This window comes from Coptis chinensis, chromosome 1 (genome assembly GCF_015680905.1).
Source record: "Coptis chinensis isolate HL-2020 chromosome 1, ASM1568090v1, whole genome shotgun sequence".
NCBI classification, from domain to species: domain Eukaryota; kingdom Viridiplantae; phylum Streptophyta; class Magnoliopsida; order Ranunculales; family Ranunculaceae; genus Coptis; species Coptis chinensis.
This window is the reverse complement of record NC_141456.1, coordinates 31,006,931-31,025,351: the sequence shown is the minus strand read 5'-3', so window position 1 is coordinate 31,025,351 and position 18,421 is coordinate 31,006,931. Positions and strand designations below refer to the sequence as shown.

General features: G+C 37.0%; 1 protein-coding gene and 1 long non-coding RNA gene across 2 annotated transcripts; both read left to right on the top strand.

The window, feature by feature from the left end:
• Window positions 1-6,676: 6,676 nt before the first annotated feature.
• LOC147523434 (uncharacterized) lies at window positions 6,677-7,981 on the top strand. The gene has a single exon (XM_086571044.1). The coding sequence runs from the start codon at window positions 6,677-6,679 to the stop codon at window positions 7,979-7,981; it is 1,305 nt and encodes a 434-aa protein (XP_086427170.1).
• Window positions 7,982-14,547: 6,566 nt separating this feature from the next.
• On the top strand, window positions 14,548-17,516 carry LOC147523433 (uncharacterized). Its single transcript, XR_015216055.1, has 3 exons — window positions 14,548-14,991; window positions 15,769-15,885; window positions 16,927-17,516. It is a non-coding gene; the product is annotated as an uncharacterized LOC147523433 (long non-coding RNA).
• The last annotated feature ends 905 nt before the right edge of the window (window positions 17,517-18,421 follow it).

Below are 18,421 nucleotides of genomic sequence, written 5' to 3'. Positions count from 1 at the left end.
CTAACCTCAAAACTCCATTCTTCTCTGTCTCGCTCACTCTCTCGCAGTCAACAGGTAATCTTTTCATCTCTTTCTGCATTTTATTTCATCGAGGTCAGCACACTACAACATTGTCTAAAAAACAAAGCCCTTTTTTTACATTCACTTCATTTAAATGTTATTTTTTGTTTGTTTCTTCAGATTTGAGGACATGGATGATAGTTTGTATGACGAGTTTGGTAACTACATAGGACTAGAAATAGAATCAGATCAAGAAAGTGATGATGTGGACAATGATGATGAAGACAACGACGTTTCCCCAAAGCCCACCGAAGCGACATACCATGATGACGAAGAGCCCGTTTAGAACGGGTGAATTATGGCGTCAAATGAAGTGGATATGTATAACCAGATAGTACTAGCTGAGGACAAAAAATACTACCCAACAGTTGAAGAAGTATATGGTGAGGATGTCGAAACATTAGTTATGGATGAAGATGAATTACCATTAGAAGTACCAATTATTAAACCCGTTAGAAATGTTAAGTTTGAAGTTGGGGTTAAAGATGTTTCCATGTATGTGTTCCACACAGTTTTTGTTCGGTTTAATGGAGAATCCTACTTTAGTTAGGAATGTGGCTTTAGTGGGTCATTTACAACATGGGAAGAATTTGTTTAAGGATATGTTAGTTGAACATACACATCATATATATATCTACGTTTGATTCGAATAGTGAGAAACAAATGAGGTATACTGATACTAGGATTGATGAACAAGAGAGGAGAATTTCCATTAAGGTTGTGCCTATGTCTTTGGTTTTGGAAGATAGTAATGCTAAGTCTTATTTGTGTAATGTTATGGATAGTACTCCTGATCATGTTAATTTCTCGGATGAGATGACTGCTGCTTTACGACTTGTTGATGGTGCGGTTTTGGTTGTTGATGCTGCTGAAGGAGTTATGGTGAGTGGGGTTTTATCTGTTTATGTTATACACACACGCCACTTTTGTGTTTAGCAATGTAGCTAATATATATAATAGGTGTTCAGCATGAATCCTTAAACAGGGTAAACAAGGGACCTTATGCTATTAAGTTGGTGTCCAGCGGGAATTTTTGGTGTCCAGTGTAAATCCTTAACATGCAATGATTCTCCAGGTTGTCTGCATCACTCGCTATTTTTAGTTAGCTTTAGTGTTGGCGAATTCTAATTCTCTATGAAGTACTGACATGTGATCCCTTGATTTCAGTGAAACTAAAATCTGCTACAAGTTTTTTTTTCCCCTTAGTGTTTCAAGGAAAATCTCCTGTTTTAACCAACAGTAATTATGCTTGGGTTCCAATGTTTAAATGTTTCTCGATACACAATCATGAACGGAGATTGTGTGTGAGAGTAAGAATTGAAGGCTTATGTAATTCAATTATCTTTTATTGGTTTTTTATATCCAGAAAATTTCCATGCTTCACGTTGGACTCTTACAACTAAATATGTAACATGCTAATAACCAAAGGTGGGAAAGGCATCTTACGATTAAATACGTAACACAATCTAAGAATGACAACATGCCAAAAAACTAGAAAAACGAATAAAAGAAAGTTAGGTAATCAAATTTACTTTCAATCCAACTAACCTCTATGCTAACTTATTGTTTTATTGAAACTAATTTAGATTTTATCTTCTATTTGAATACTTTTTAGTGAAAACCGAGCAGTCTGATTCAACATATAGTTTAGTTAGTACCATATATAGCCCAAATTATTTTGGATCTATATTATTTTGCTCTTGATCTTTTAATGCAGTGTGTGAATTAGTATTCAAGGTTATATGTATGTGACGCTTAATTACCAATTTGATCCATATATTGAAACTTGCTTCCATTTTTTGTTCATTGAGATGCTTAGGTGCCTTTCTCACTGTAATCCATGTCAAATAAACATGCATGAGTTGAAAATTACATGTGTGATGAACATGATAGGAGCATCTCCATGTTTTAAATTATTTAAGCATCTTGGAAACTTTAAATGCTAATAAATATTTTGCTTGAAAAGGACTTTGAATCGATATTGCTTTTGGTCGATTTGGTAATGAGATTGTGTGTTGTCTGGTGGTCGTAGGTTTTGTGACAGTGTTACTACTTAATTCACCCGATTCCTACTATAAGTATAATATAATTTTGGGCTATTATTAGATTAATGCTCATATTGAATTTAGTCTGTCTACACATTGGGCTATTGCACAATTCTTTTTCTATGGAAATATTGAGTGACGATTATTAACAACCTCATTAAAGTGTATGATTGGTGCATCTGACTTTTTTTTAACTAAATATGTACCCTATGCAGGACTTGACATGCAATGATTCTCCAGGTCTAATTCTAATTCTCTATGAGTAACTATTGTGATAGTGTTTTAGGGAAAATTTCCTATTTTAACCAATAAAAATTATGTTTGGCTTTCAGTGTTCAAATGATTAGGACGCCAATCAGATGTGATCCCAAGGTTTGGTCATCTATTCATCTTCAATCTATTTGATCATAGATATATATGTGATCAAATCTATTTACTTACTTCACAATTTGGTTTTATTTACTCTAATCTATTGTCATTATTATTATGCTTCTTCACTTATGATATTAACGTTAGGCTGAACTCAATAATATTGCTGAGTCACATGGATAACAACATCTATGGGTACTGTACTATATTATTCTTTAGGTTTGCACCTTTGTGTAATGTATGAGTTTGTTTGTACTTTGCAGTGAGGTGTGGCATGGAGTCCCTCCCTTCCTGATAGCTCTAAAGTGAATCCAGCTCTCGATAATTAAATGCTAATTCTTAGTGTTTGTTTTCTGATATCAAAATCTTATTTTAAAGATATATGCTGCCTCTGTATAATGCAAAAAAATGTTGAACGCCAGTAGAATGTTTTTATTAGGGTGAGTAATTACTTGATGCAGGAAGCGTAAGTCATTTTATTTCAAAAAACCAAGTGATTGGAATGTTCAAAGTACTCCATGGCTTCCAGTTAATGTTGCAACACCTTATGTTGGTATTTATGCTTGGACAGGAGATGCATTGCAGCAGGCTTATTAATTGTTGATGGTAATTAATACCTCTACAGAAAAAATCGTAATGAATAAGATACTTGAAAGAATTAAAAGGAGGTTGTCTTTAATTAGGAATCTTTATCTTGAAGTTGACTCTAATTAGAAAATTGTGCCTCTTAAATAAGAAAATTGTAGGGTATGTCGGGTTTGTTGATTCACGTTGTTCGATAAGTCTAATTCTAACTGCAAGAGGGGGTGTCAGAGTAATTGGTTAGAATTATTTATAATGTAATAGTTTGTTCGTTAAACATGAGTTTATAATGATCTATTCAAAGGAAGCCATGTTATTTTAATTGTGTGTTGGCTTACAGATCAATTATTTATGTATAGTATTTTTTGACGTAGGAGGTTTTAAGGGAATACATAGAAGTAGCACAATTGTGTAAGCTTAAGATAGTTGCAAGTACAGTTAAATGATTGGGAAGCAAGGTACTTGATTTCTGACAATTTATTTCAAATTGCTTTCAAAGATTACTTAATCTCAAGTACGTTATTGGTATGGTATTGCATTTTAGATGCTTAAGTCATAGGCGTATTAACTGGGCATGCTACCTTAAGTTTATTCTTTGGGTAGCTTTCTCTGCCAAACAATGGTATATATCAATGATATAGAATGTTCTAACTTCTCGAAATAGGACACCAAGATATATTAAATATTGAAACTGAAGTACATGCTTTGAATGTATTCCCAAAGATGCATATTATCTTGCGTAACTAGATTTTTAAATTTCTAAAGGTGTTTCCGAAGCCTTGACTTACAATAGTTCTTAATATGTCTGTCTTGACTTTTATTTCTTTTTTGGCTAGATAACCTATGCCTAGCAGAGTTAATGTGCTAAATAATTTTGTTTATATTAGCTAAATACTTTGATAATGTGATAGTTTTATGTTGAAGTGCTAATTGTGCTTCTTAAATTTTCACCTTTCTTTCAATTCTCTAAAACAAAGTGTAATGACTTTCTCTATTGCCAGTAGTTTCTAAAATAACATATGCATATAGGATTTCAAAAGAGATTCTCTACAGACTATGGGAATGACTGGTTCAAAAGCATTCTACACTGGCCATAGATCCAGTCCCCTACACTGGCCAAAGATTATTGGTTATACCCTTATCCAATTTGTTTGCTATGTAGCTTTTCGGAACTGAGCAAGATATTCACGAATCCATGTAAGAAAAAAACTATTCTAGAACAAGGATGTATCTATCTGGACAAAGATATTGACTTCCTAATAGTCGAACTTTTTGGCATTCAATTCATCTATATGTCTTTTCATGGTATTTAGACAATTTTTTCTTAACTGTGAGTGGGGCATGTCAATCAGCGTGCAGAATTCGGTAGATTATTCTATTGGAAATTGCAGTTTTGGTATGAAAATGTTGTTGCCTATTGCTTGCAACTGTGAAAACTAAATATGAGCAGTTAATAACGTGATGATAATAAAAAGGACCTTAATAATCTAACTTGGCACCTAGATGCATGTGTGGAAGCTTTTGTAGTTTCTCCCCAAGTAGTGCTGCCAGCTGGAAGTGTCAAAATTTATTTTTGTTTTGATTTATTTACTTATTTATCTGCATTTACTGGCTCGAGTGTTCTGAAAAAGTGATTATAGAAACTTTTCCTTTCAATTTTTAATTTTTCATACTTTTGCATTCATCTATTTGCATTCATGGGGGTGGTTTCCTTAAAAAAAATTAGTAGGTCGGAAACTCTGTGAAAGCCCATTAGCCACCTACTTTAAAAAAAAACCAAAGTTATTTAAGGTTGATTTTACTTTAGACAAAAAAACCAAATTAGTAGGAACGACTTTACAACTCTTCTAAGGGCCTAACCCCATTCTTTCTCTCTACCTTATTTCTCTCTACCGACTCTGAGACATTGTATGGATACAAATCTGAACCCTGTCTTTCTTGTTCTTGAATCTTGAGGATTATTCTATTATGTTAAGGATATATGATTTCCAGATATTAATTATAAGGCCTCAAACTTTTTACACATTGACTCGTTCAAACTTCGAAGGTATGTTCTTATTATTATTATTATTATTATTATTATTATTACAATATATATGGTTGGAATTTTGAATGTTGTTGGTACTCTTACAGTTATCTAATTATCTTACTGGTCGAAAGATTATTGGAGCAACGAGCAACTAACCTTTCTGAGTCTGCTCCTGGAACTATTCGTGGTGATATTACTGTCGAGATTGGCTAATTGGCAGGTAATTAGATTTGTTGTTCATTTGTTATATTGGTTTAGTTGTTGTTTTTTATATATTTCAGTTACATGAGTTGGTCTGATTATAGTATAATCTTGTTATGGTTGTTTGAATTAGAATTGGGTGAATAAAATATTTCATAAATTGCAAAACCATTTCTGCCTCTCCCATGGGTACTGGCCACTGGGTAGGATCTTTTTGTGCAAGTGTATTGAAACCATGTAGTTCTCATTTAGGTTTCTCATCAAACAGTTATAAATAAATGTGTGATTTTTTTTTTTCTTTTTTTTAGACATTCAATGTCAAAGGGAGTGCGAAAGATAGATTCTTTTTAAAACACATCCAATGTTGCTAGTACTATTGAAAAGGATGATCAAGGCCGTTCAAAGTTCCAAAGAGTTGAACCCATTGAACAAGTTCGTCCCAACTCTCAAGGGATTGAATCTAGTCAAACCGGTGTTACTAGTTCTTTGGTGCGTGACCGTGGTCAAATAAGTGAATATCCTATTTTGACGAGATCAGACGAGCTTATGTCACATTGGGGCCACTTCATTCTAGACGGCCCACCATTGATGGAAAACAAAACCGTATTTTAATAGTCATTGGTTTGACGATTTTCCTTGGCTAGAATATTCAAGAAAAAGATAGTGTTTTTCGTTTTTCCTTGCTTTGTCTTTTTAGTTCTAGACGTTCTAATTTTGTTGTTAATAGATTTTGAAGTTGGAAGAGAGTTCATTGTGGAGTTAAATGTGCATTTTGCAACATGTTGGAGGTCCTTGTTCCGCTCATATGTTGCTGTAGTTGCTTGTGAGGATCTAATGAATTCATCTCGGCACATTGGTAATCTTTTAAATGCCCAATACAAACGAGGGAGGTAGTGAAGAATAGGTTTATGTTGAAAACTATTTTACGGACTCTCCGATGGCTTGTATTACAAGGTTGTGCACTTAGAGGACATGATGAATCAATCAAGTCAAGTAATCGTGGAAACTTTCTTGAATTTATTAAGTTCTTAGCTGAATTGGATCCCCGATATTGATCGTGTTTTTAGATAATGCTTCGAAAAAGCTACATATATTTCTCGAATATTCAAAAAGAGCTTTTGAATATTATTAGTGATCATGTGAGGGGTAAGATTCGCGAGGAAGTTGGAGATGCTAAGTTTTGTATTCTTGTTGATGAATCACAAGATGTTTCAAATAGAGAACAAATGGCTATTGTATTAAGATTTGTTGACTATGATGGTTTTGTACGTGAACGGTTTTTAGATGTTGTCTGTGTTGATGACACTTGTTCACAAACCCTCAAGAATGAAATATGTGATATTCTTGTTCGAAACAATCTCTTTGTTGATGATATGATGGTGCTAGCAACATGCGGGGTGCTTGGAATGGATTGCAAGCTTTATTTCTTAGGGAGTGCTCTAGTGCGTATTACGTGCATTGTTTCGCTCATCGTTTACAATTAGCATTGGTTGCAGCTGCTAAAGATGTATCAGATATTTGGTTGTTTTTTTCGAAGTTGGGCACAATTGTCAATTATTTTAAGGCTTCTCCTAAGCGCCAAGCTGAGTTACTAGTTGTTCAAGTCGAAGAAATTCAAAAATTGATTGATTATGGTGAACTGGAGACAGGAAGGGGGGAGAATCAGATTACGACATTGCAGAGAGCTGGGTCTACTCGTTGGAGCTCCCATTTTCGATCTGTAAAGAGTTTGATAGTTTCATTTAGTGCACTTTCTCGTGTTCTTGAGAACAACACAAAAAACGGATCAACTAATTCTAACCGGGGGCAAGCTAAGGGTAATCTTATTGCACTTAGATCGTTTGAGTTTGTTTTCATGTTACATTTGCTACATAAGACTATGGGAATCACTGACATACTTTGCAAAGCTCTACAAGATCAATCTCAAGACATTATTAACGCTATGCATTTAGTCTCTACCATAAAAGTACTCCTTCAAAAACTGAGAGACGATGGTTGGAGCACTTTTTTTTGTGAAGTTGACTTGTTTTGCAAGAAGAATAACATTGATATGCCTGATATGGATGCACGTTATACGATGGGCATGGGTCGTTCTTGTCAGCAACATGATTGCATAACGTTTGAGCATCGGTATCGTGTTGATATATATAACAGTGCCATAGATTTTCAGTTAATGGAGTTGAAAAGTCGATTCACCGAGGAAACAATAGAGCTTTTTACTCTTAGTTTTGCTTTGACCCCTAAAGATGCTTTCAGATCATTTAAGATTGATGATATTTGTAGTCTTGCTGAGAGATTTTACTTTCGAGATTTCAGTGATCAAGAGTTACTTATATTGAGGACTCAGCTGCAGCACTATGAGATTGATGTTTGTCGTAATTTGGTTTTCCATAATATGTCCACGATGTCTGAGCTGTGTAGAAGATTAGTTGAAACTGGAAAGTCGAAGTCCTACCACTTGATTGATAGATTGGTTCGTCTTGTACTCACTCTTCCCATATCTACAGCAACTACAGAAAGGGCGTTCTCAGCCATGAAACTTATCAAAACACAGCTTCGAAACAAGATGGAAGATGAGTTTTTAGCAGATTCAATGGTCATCTACATTGAAAGAGATTTTGCTAATGATATTGATTTGGATTTGGTAATAGATGATTTTGACGCCCGCAAGACTCGCAAAATACCATTTAAGTAGTTTTGCTTTTTAAATAGATTTGTAGTCGAACTTGATTAGATATTTTGATGAATTAGTATATATATTTAGCTAGTTGTGAATTCTGGTGTTTCATTTGTTTCTTTGGAATGTGTCTATTATTTTTTTTTGTTTAAGACTGGTTATCGTTGTTTAGCCCGGAGAGAGTTAAAATGCTGGGTCCGCCCCTGCTATGGTGGTAAAGCATATCAATTTAAGTTGATGGTATTAGCAGTCAGATGCAACTCAATTTTTTATTCTTGGATCTGAGCATTGTATGGATACATCACCGTCCAAGTTCTTGATGTGGTTATTTAAAAGCTCTTACTTTGATAATTTCTCTCCAATGATTGCAATTATTTATTACAAAGTGGTTCTTGATGTAGTTATGACACTTACATCATTGAAATACTTAACTTTAACCAGTAAGTGTTTGAGAGCTGAGGCCACTAGGGCCTAGATGGAAGTGAAGCAATTTTAAACACATTTGGTCGAAGATAAGAACGATTACATACAGTTCCATGTGCGGTCATGTCCTAGATCAGGAGAAAAAACTCGATTTGTTAAAAAAAAAATACTTTTGGTAGTAGCTCCATGTCTGCTGAAGGTGTTAAGGTTAGTTAGATGTTGTTTTGACATGACAAAACAATTCTTCTACGGAATTACTTAACCAGGTTGTATTAGCAGTTGCTTCAAACCCTGTTCCATTTGCTTAAGGGATTGAGATGATAACTATAGCGTGGGTTGAAGTTAATTGACACACACTTATTTATATTTTTATTGTGTTTCTTCTTAAAAATGATTTATAGATGTAGTTTGTGTTGGAGTTATCTCTCACATGAGGAGAGAAATAGAGCTGGAGAGAAACGGAGCTGATTCGGCATTGGATATGTCGAGGCGGCGCTGCGCTTCGTGTCTTTGAATCGATCCGTTGTTCGAGAGCGCAACCAGCGCGAGACGAGTCCGTGATTCCAAGTGTTGGGTGCGACCAGCGCTCAAAGGCACACCCTTCGATCTCAGTGTTTTGTACGCACGACCAAAGCTCAAACCAATTCGCCCAGGTCTAATTTTCGTGGGCTTCGCTATAGTAACCGCGAAATTTGGTTTTTGGAGATAAAACCAAAATCAAGGTTTTGGAAAACCTAACCCAACCAAGTCAGAAGGATTGGAATCCAGACTAAAACAAAGAGAGAGAAACCCAATCTTGAAAGCTATCAAGATTGAGAGATAACCTTTACAGAGATACAACCCTGTAAAGAGATAAGAGTGATCTAGTAAGGTGAGAGACTGAAAGGAGAGATTGTAATCTTCCTTCCCACTTTATAAAGAACTAGCTCTTGTGGAAGTAGTCACCATTGGCCAAACCACGGTAAATCTTTGTGTTGTGGTTTGCCTTTACTGCTTTGCATTATTATTTGTTGTTGATAGTTGTTTAGCGAGTTTGGCATGTTAGTATAGGTTGTAGTTGATATTTAGATTTCATCCGGAGTTGAATTGTGTTCATATACAAGTTATCTGTGTAGTGGGGGAATCGATTGGTATTGGTACAATCCCCAACTAAGTGGTATCAGAGCCTTGGTTAGAATAGCCTAGGGTGTTATCCGAATCTTGGTCAGAAGGTGTTTGACAAAATTCCTGAGAGAAGATTTGAGGTTAAATAACTTGTAGAGATGGACCATTCCGTGAACACTCGCATGATGAGTCTGAATAGGAAGAACTACACCATCTGGAAAGCAAAGATGGAAGACTTGCTATACTGCAAGGACTTGGCACTTCCCATTGAGAATGAGGGAGTAAAACCAGAAAAGACTGATGAGGTTGAGTGGAAAAAGCTTGATAGAAAAGCGATTGGATACATTCAACAGTGGATTGACGACAGTGTCTTTCACCATGTGTCCCAAGAGACTACAGCCTTCAGTCTGTGGAAGAAACTCAAAGACCTTTATGAGAGGAAGTCGGGTGGAAACAAAGTGCTAGTCGTTAAGAAGTTTGCAGACACGAAGTACCAAGAAGGTTCTTCAATATCTGAGCATCTTAATGAAGTACAGAATATCATCAATCAGATGCATTTGATGAAGATCAATTTGGGAGACGAAGTTGAGGCTTTGTTTATATTAGGCTCTTTACCCGAAAGTTGGGAGACATTAGCAGTTTCTCTACATGGAGCAGCCAAGGATGGAATTGTTACCATGGAGATGGCTACCACGTCTTTGTTGAATGAGGAGACTAAAAGGAGTGCAAGAAGCAGCTCCTCTCACTCAGAGATCCTTTTCACAGAGAATCGGGGGTGAGGTCGAAACAGAAAACCATCTCGTTCTAGAAGTGATGACAGAAGTAAATCTAGGGGTGAAGCTAGAACTCCTAAGGCAAAGAGGCAATGTTACTATTGTGCCACCAAAGGCCACTTCAGATATGAGTGCAGAACACTGAAGAGGGATGAGAAGAATAATTGTGTACATAAAGACATGGTGCAGAGGAACGGAAACACAGGCAGAGATACTACCCCACTAGTCGAGGACCTAATGGGGATTGTGTCAGATTGTGGTGTGTGTTGTCTTAGTACCTCATGTCAGGATACAGAGTGGGTGATAGATACAGGAGCATCCTATCACGTCATTAATCGCCGACGGAAATTCTTCACTACTACGGTATGTGGTGAATATGGTGAAGTAAAGATGGGTAACAATGGAGTCTCAAAGATTATAGGCATTGGAGATGTTCATATAGAAACCAATGTCGGCTACACCTTGACACTCAAGGATGTAAGACATGTCCCTGACATACGGCTAAACCTAATTTCGGCTGGGAAATTAGATGACTATGACTTTGTAAACTCGTTTGGTAACGGGGTATGGAAACTGAGCAGAGGTTCCATTGTAGCAGCCAGAGCAAAGAAAACTTGCTCTCTTTACAAAACGCAGGCTAGTTTGTGTAAAGTAGAAGCGAATGCGGCAGAAGAAGAAGCTTCATCTGAACTGTGGCACAAGAGACTGTGTCACATGGGTATAAAAGGGATGGAAGTTCTTGCTAAGCAAAAGGTCGTGCCAAACATTAAAGGTACATATTTAAATACATGTACTCACTGTTTGGTAGGAAAGCAACACGGTGTCTTTCCAAAGATTCCGTCTCCTCACGAAAGGACACCGTCCTTGAACTAGTGCACGGACTTATGTGGTCCTATGAGAGTAAAGTCCTTTGAGGAGCTTTGTACTTCTTGACATTCATTGATGATCGTCCAAGAAATATATGGGCCTATAGTCCTAAGACCAAGGATGAAGTACTTGGCGTGTTTGAGAAATTAAATAGCATGGTGGAAAGATTTGGGAAGTTGTTGAAGTGTATTCGCTCGGATAATGGGGGTGAGTACATTGGGCCATTTGAAGAGTATTGCCGAGTCATGGGATTCGTCATGAGCGGACCGTTCCCAAGACACCGCAATGAGAATGGAATAGCGAGAGAATGAACCGTACTATTGTAGAGGATGAGATGCATGCTATCTCACTCTAAGCTACCTAGAAGCTCTTGGGTAGAAGCAATGCGCATCTGTGCGTGCATGTGATCAACTTTGTCGCCCGCGGCAAAGCCTCTAAATAGTGATTATCCGCAGAGAGTATGGTCGGAGAGATGTTGATTATGGATACTTGAGGGTATTTGGGTGCAGGGCATTTGTGTATATTTCGAAGGATGAGAGATCCAAGCTTGATGACAAAGCCAAGTAGTGCATTTTTCTGGGTTATGGAGATGAAAAGTTTGGTTACAAACTCTATGATCTGATTAACAAGAAGGTAATCCAAAGTCGAGATGTTGTGTTCTTAGAAGACCAAACCATAGCAGACTTTGAGGAGGGTGAGAAGCTACAGGCTTTCACCAATGATCTTGTTGATTCAGAACCAGAAGTTCCTACTGTGGAACGTGCAGAAGGCATTGAAAATGCAGAGAACCATGAGTTTGAAGCTCATGATGAGAATCCTATTGCTCATGATGGGATAGCACCTATTGGTATAGAAGATGCAGATGAGATGCATGAACCACCACCAGAGCAAGAAGAAGTGCATCCTCCTGAGGCACCAGCAGATGGGGCAAGGAGGTCTGACAGAGGGAGACTAGCTTCAACCAGGTATCCACCACATACGTACGTGCTACTATCGGATAGTGGAGAACATATGTACTATCAAGAGGCACTTGAAGGTACAGACAAAGAAAAGTGGTTGAAGGTCATGCATGACGAGATGAATTCTTTGCATAAGAATCACACTTATGACTTAGTTGAGAAACCCAAAGGGAGAAAAGTTCTCAAGAATAAGTGGATATACAAAGTCAAGCATGAGGAGAACAATCCTCACCCAAGGCACAAAGCTCGCCTTGTTGTGAAGGGATTCGGTCAAAGGAAAGGGATTGACTTTGATGAGATTTTCTCTCTTGTAGTGAAGATGACTTCTATCCGGGTGGTATTGGGTATGGCCGCAAGTATGAACCTAGAGGTTGAGCAGCTAGATGTTAAGACAGCTTTTCTTCATGGGAGACCTTGAAGAAGATGTCTACATGGACCCGACCAAAGGGTTTGAGGTCAAAGGCAAGGAGCACGTAGTATGCAAGCCGATAAAGAGCTTGTATGGGTTGAAGCAAGCCCCGAGACAGTGGTACATAAAGTTTGACTCCTTTATGGCGAAGCAAGGATACAAGAAGTCCGCTCCCGATCATTGTCGCGTTTGTTCGAGAGATTTCGGATGGGGATTTCATAGTGCTATATTATTCTGATATGTGGATGATATGTTGATAGTTGGCCTAAACATCAACAAGATATCAAGTGAAGAAAGACTTGAGTAAGTCCTTTGAGATGAAGGATTTGGGTCAAGCAAAGCAGATACTTGGGATGCGGATCACTCGCGTGTGTAAAGAGTGGAAAGTTGTGGCTTTCAAGAAAGCTACATCGGAAGGTGTTGAAGAGATTCAACATGGATAAAAGCGAAACCCGTCGGTTGTCCGCTTGGTGGCCGCCCGCATGACCAAAAGATGTGTCCTAAGGGTAAGCATGAGCAGAGTCGGATGGAAAAAGATTCCTTATGCATCCGCATTGGCAGTTTGATGTATGTCATGGTGTGTACTAGACCGGATATTGCTTTCACCGTTGGGGTTGTAAAGCGATTTCATCAAATCCGGTAAAGAACATTGGGAAGGTGTTAAGTGGATATTGAGATATCTCAAGGGCACTTCCAAATCGTGTTTGTGCTTTGGTGGAAGTAAGCCCTTACTTGAAGAATACACTGATGCAGACATGGCAGGTGATGTTGACTCGATGAAGTCCACCTCCGATTATCTGGTTACTTTTGCAAGGGGAGCAGTTTCTTGGCAATCTAAGTTGCAAAAGTGTGTTGCCTTCTCCACTACAAAAGCCGAGTATATTGCAGCTACTGAGTGTTGCAAAGAGATGCTATCGATGAAGAGGTTCTTCGACGAACTAGGGCTAAAGCGGTTTGTAGTTAGTAGTTCTATGTGACGGTCGAGGCGCCATCCACTTGAGCAAGAATCGAAGTTTTCATTCTAGATCCAAGCACATACACGTCGCGTTATCATTGGATTAGAGAAGTACTTTCGAAGACAAGCATTTGTGTATCGAGAAGATCCATACCGACAAGAACGGGTCGGATATGATGACCAAAGTCTTACCGAAAGGTAAGTTTGATATTTGTTGTGCTACCGAATGGTATGAGACTCCTCCGTTGATTTGGAAATTGCATGGAGGTATCCCCCTCACCGTTCGGGAGGGGAGATTGTCGGAGTTACCCCCTCACATGAGGAGAGAAAAGAGCCGGAGAGAAACGAGTCGATTCGGCGTTGATATGTCGAGAGCTCTATGCTCTCGGAGGAGGCGACCCGCGCCATGTCTTTGAATCAATCCGGTGTTTGAGCTGACCAACCGCCGAGAGAACGACTGCGCTTCGTGATTCCAGTGTTTGGGTGCGACGGGCCAAAAAAGGGCGCACCTGGCTCGAAAGCGCCCCGCCGTGTGTCTAATTTTCGTGGGCCGCTTACAAGAATCGAGAAATTTGGTTTTTGGAGATAAAACCAAAATCAAGGTTTTGGAAAACCAAACCCAACCAAGTCAGAAGGATTGGAATCCAGACTAAAACAAAGAGAGAGAAACCCAATCTTGAAAGCTATCAAGATTAAGAGATAACATTTACAGAGATACAACCCTGTAAAGAGATAAGAGTGATCTAGTAAGGTGAGAGACCGGAATGAAAGAGAGATTGTAATCTTCCTTCCCACTTTATAAAGAACTAGCTCTTGTGGAAGTAGGTACCCATTGCAGTCAACTACGGTAAATCTTTGTGTTGTGGTTTGCGCTCTTGCTTTTTGCATTATTATTTGTTGTTGATAGTTGTTTAGCGAGTTTGGCATGTTAGTATAGGTTGTAGTTGATATTTAGATTTCATCCGGAGTTGAATTGTGTCCATATACAAGTTATCTGTGTAGTGGGGGAATCGATTGGTATTGGTACAATCCCCAACAGTTTGCACTATACACCTTACTTTCCTATGGATATACTGAAGTTTATTACCACCCTTCTCGATGAATTTTTTTATTGTGTTATTCCAGTGGTTCTGTTTCTCATCCTTCTACCGGGTTAATTTATCAGTATTCTTGCTAGAGTATCAATTGTCATTGTGGATTATAGCGCCATTTGAAGCAGTTAAGTAACTATCTTATTTTTTAGTTGGATTATGTAAGTCTCTTACCAAAAGAAAATGGAAAGACGACGACATCTTCTTCTTCCCCCCATTCAACCAGGTATGGAAATGCCCTGCCCTTCCTTCATCAAACAGTACAGTACGCCTCTGAGCCTCTCACCTCTCTCATACAAGTATATTTTGTACATTACTAAATTTATACTTTTGAAATATCAAATATCTGGATTCCAGTAGCGCTTCCTCTTTCGTCAAAATCACTTCTTCCGCAACCAAAACAACGACTTTGATGACTTCTATGCCGCCAGCACCACAGTCTGCCAAGTATAGTATCCTCTATTTTAGTAATACTTTTACTCAGTAATAAATTAGCTTTTCTTCTGAAAATCCAGTGGTGAAAAATCTGCAATTCAATATGTAATTGTAGTGTAGAACTCCATCATCAAAAGTTTCTCTTTCAATCTATAGTATGGTACAACAATCCAATTGCTTATAAACTGAGATGTTGTATGATCAAATATTGATTAGTAGTGGTCTTCTCAAAAAAAAAAAATACATGTAATAGTCGCGACCAACATTTACGTTTTCTTGATTTTCACTTATGGTATGAACTTGAGATTTATGTTTTATTGGTTTTTGGTTGTTGTTACATTTTGCAATAAGAGAATCGAATCACCCTTCCGCAAATCAACATGGTAACTCTTTGATATAACACTGAAATTGTAGAAGTTCAAGTAGATTTGATTTGTCAACTTCGGCTTATGTTTCATCTCATCAAAATATTTTTGAGCTGCATCAAAGAATATTTTACCTTGAAGAAATAGGCATTATGTCCTTTTATGTCATGCAAGCATTCACCAGGGGATTTACAATGTTTGGTTATTATGGCAATCTCTTCATGATAGTTTACAATGGACATTAAAAATTTACGTGCCACATTGGTAGATAAATGCAAAGTTACAGCAAATTGATAACCAAAATAAATTTTCCATTGGATTCAATAATATACTACAAGGGAGTTTAGAATGTATTTACTTGATGCCAATTTTCTATGATTAAAGAAGTGGATTTGTTGCTTAATATTGATTTTTTTTTATGTAGTGTGGCCATTACTGCTACAGGCATTTTTACCTAGGTACGCATTACTCTCTCAACATCTGCGAAAGAAGTCGTTCTGCTCAAAGACTTATTTGAAAGCATTCTTTTAAAATATTTGAGGTAACGAATGCTTCCGTGTCATTTTTTCCCCCATATAGTCATGTTATTTATTTTGTTTAATATACATTCCTTACTAAAGCATATACGTTATTCTGTTGGAGAGTTGCTAGAAAAGTTAAGCCAGCACTTAAAAAAATTAGTATGCATGGGAGGTGTAATTTCAAACATCACAAACTTAATGTGATTGTTTGTTCATACTTTCGCATGTCATCTAATAATGCTACACCTCTTTATTTACAACTTCCAAATTACACGAGTGACATTTTCTGGACACTTGCAGTGTCATTATAATCTAAACTACCTATCTATAGCCAATTCAGTTATGTTGGATACGGTCTTATTCAGTTTCATCTGAAACCAAATGCTAATTTAAGATCAAAGCATTTAGCATTTGTCTCTCTAAAAGAAAATGATGAACCTGATAGAGGTAGTTTCGTGCCTTATGCTGAAGAAGAAATGCTCATATCAATCTTTGTCTCCCGGGCTAACCAGAAGCCCAAAGAAATTCAGCTGTCGACAGTCCTGTATCTGTTCCAAACCCAGAATCTAACCCTGTTGAATTATCACTCGGTCATGTGGTGAACCAAGGAGATCTTCATGATAAGTTGAAGACTGTTCACTTGCATGTGTTAGCATTGGAACAATGGAATGCTTCTCAGCTTAAACTATGTCATAGGTACATGATTCATTCTATCACCTTTGAGGTACTTCAGTGCTATTTTATAGCTTAATTAATCTTGCTAACATCTAAAGGAAATTTGATAAAAAATGTAGAGAAGAGATGAGTTCTTGATCAGCAATACCATTCCGCATCTATAAATTATTTATTACATAGTTGCTCGCATGTGATCTCATTGACTAAATACAAGTAAAACTAAAATAACTTTTGAAACGTAATAAACTCATAGTAGTAGGATGGCAATATATGTTGTATATGTAGATTATCTTCCTGGCAGTATAAAGGTACTTTTTCTCCCAGCTAACATATATGAGAAATTAAAACTCTCCGTTTAGTAATGCTTTGTTAATTTGTTTTTGCAGAGATTATTTTTCCACTGCAACAAACCTAATACATTACCTGGCACTCAAATGCCTTGATGTCGAGCAACTCAAAGATGAACTTTCGTTCTCCGACCTTCTGAATTTGGACAACATCAACCCTTACGTTCTTGCAAGCATTACTGCGGCCATTCAGATGTTGGAAATACATTCTGACTCTCTTAACATCAAAGTCAATGGCGATCCCACAACTCTTGATCTTGATATAATGAGGGATACTAAAGCCACTTGGGAATATTCAAAACCAAAAAGACAAAGGAGAATAATTTAGGAAGAAGGCATCGTCTCATATAGAGACATTATTAGGTCCACTTCGAGATGAAAAATCCACCCACATTATGGTAACAGTTGGCAAAGAAGCTATTGAGAATGCTATTGAGAATGACATGCTTCTAAGTGATCTTCTGAAGGCAGGTGCCACCATTATCTGTATCAATTGTGTATATGGTGACACGAAAGTCTTATGTGTGTCGGCTGCTTAAGTGCTTTTAATGCATTGCTTTAGGACTTACAATCTATGTATTGATTTAATCTAGATACACGTTTATATACATGTTTATGAATTATGCATATTTTTTTCGTTAACTCAACAAATTATATTCTTCTTAAGAATATTAAGGAACACGAAAAAACTTTCGTTAAAACATGTTTGGGGTCACTGATCTTAAAACCATTACCAAGACGACAATCTCCTTCACCCATTTACTCAATTTAGTTAATGAATGATATGCCTTTTTGTTGAGATTCTATCTATGCATCTGAATATATTTCTTTGGTGATTGAGCATGATGATAAATCATAGGAATTAATTAGGCTAAAAAAATTAAAACCAATTGTAAAAGAAAGGCTATTTTCAAAAAGTAGCAATAATGAGTTCCTTATTGCATTGTATTAGAATTTGAAATTTCTGTCCATCTGCAACTATTAATATCTTGGCGTATGAACTCTCATTGTAATTCGATGCAATGAATTCACTAGATAATAGAGGTTGCGTGTTATGCAGATGGAGAGACCATTGTGCGCAATGAATATAATTTGGTTATCGCTTAAACATATAGTATGTTTTGAGTACGTGTTCTATTTCTTGATGGTTGCGTTATATTTTGATATAATTTATATAGGTGAGGATGATAAGAATTGTTATTTAGGACAATAATAACCCAAAAATAGAAATAAAACCCTTCGTCAAACCTTTTCAAAAAAAATTGGAAAAATATAAACTTTTCAAACAAAATATGACAATGAATAATTATTATTTATTGAATTGGACTTTAGACTTTTGAGTCATTAGCTATCTATGTAGCAAGTCCGGCCATATGCCGGGCCAAATGGTTAGTTACTAACAAAGAGTGGGTCTATAGACGGTAGGGAAAAATAATAAATAGAAGATATAGGAAATGAAAAGTTTTGCGGTCTCCATCTCTTGTTCGGTTGTTCCTGGTCTTCTATCTCTCTTTCTGTTTTTGTCTAATTAGAA

Coding starts and splice junctions, on each gene's coding strand:
- LOC147523434 (XM_086571044.1), top strand. CDS start 6,677: ATGCGGGGTGCTTGGAATGGATTGCAAGCTTTATTTCTTAGGGAGTGC.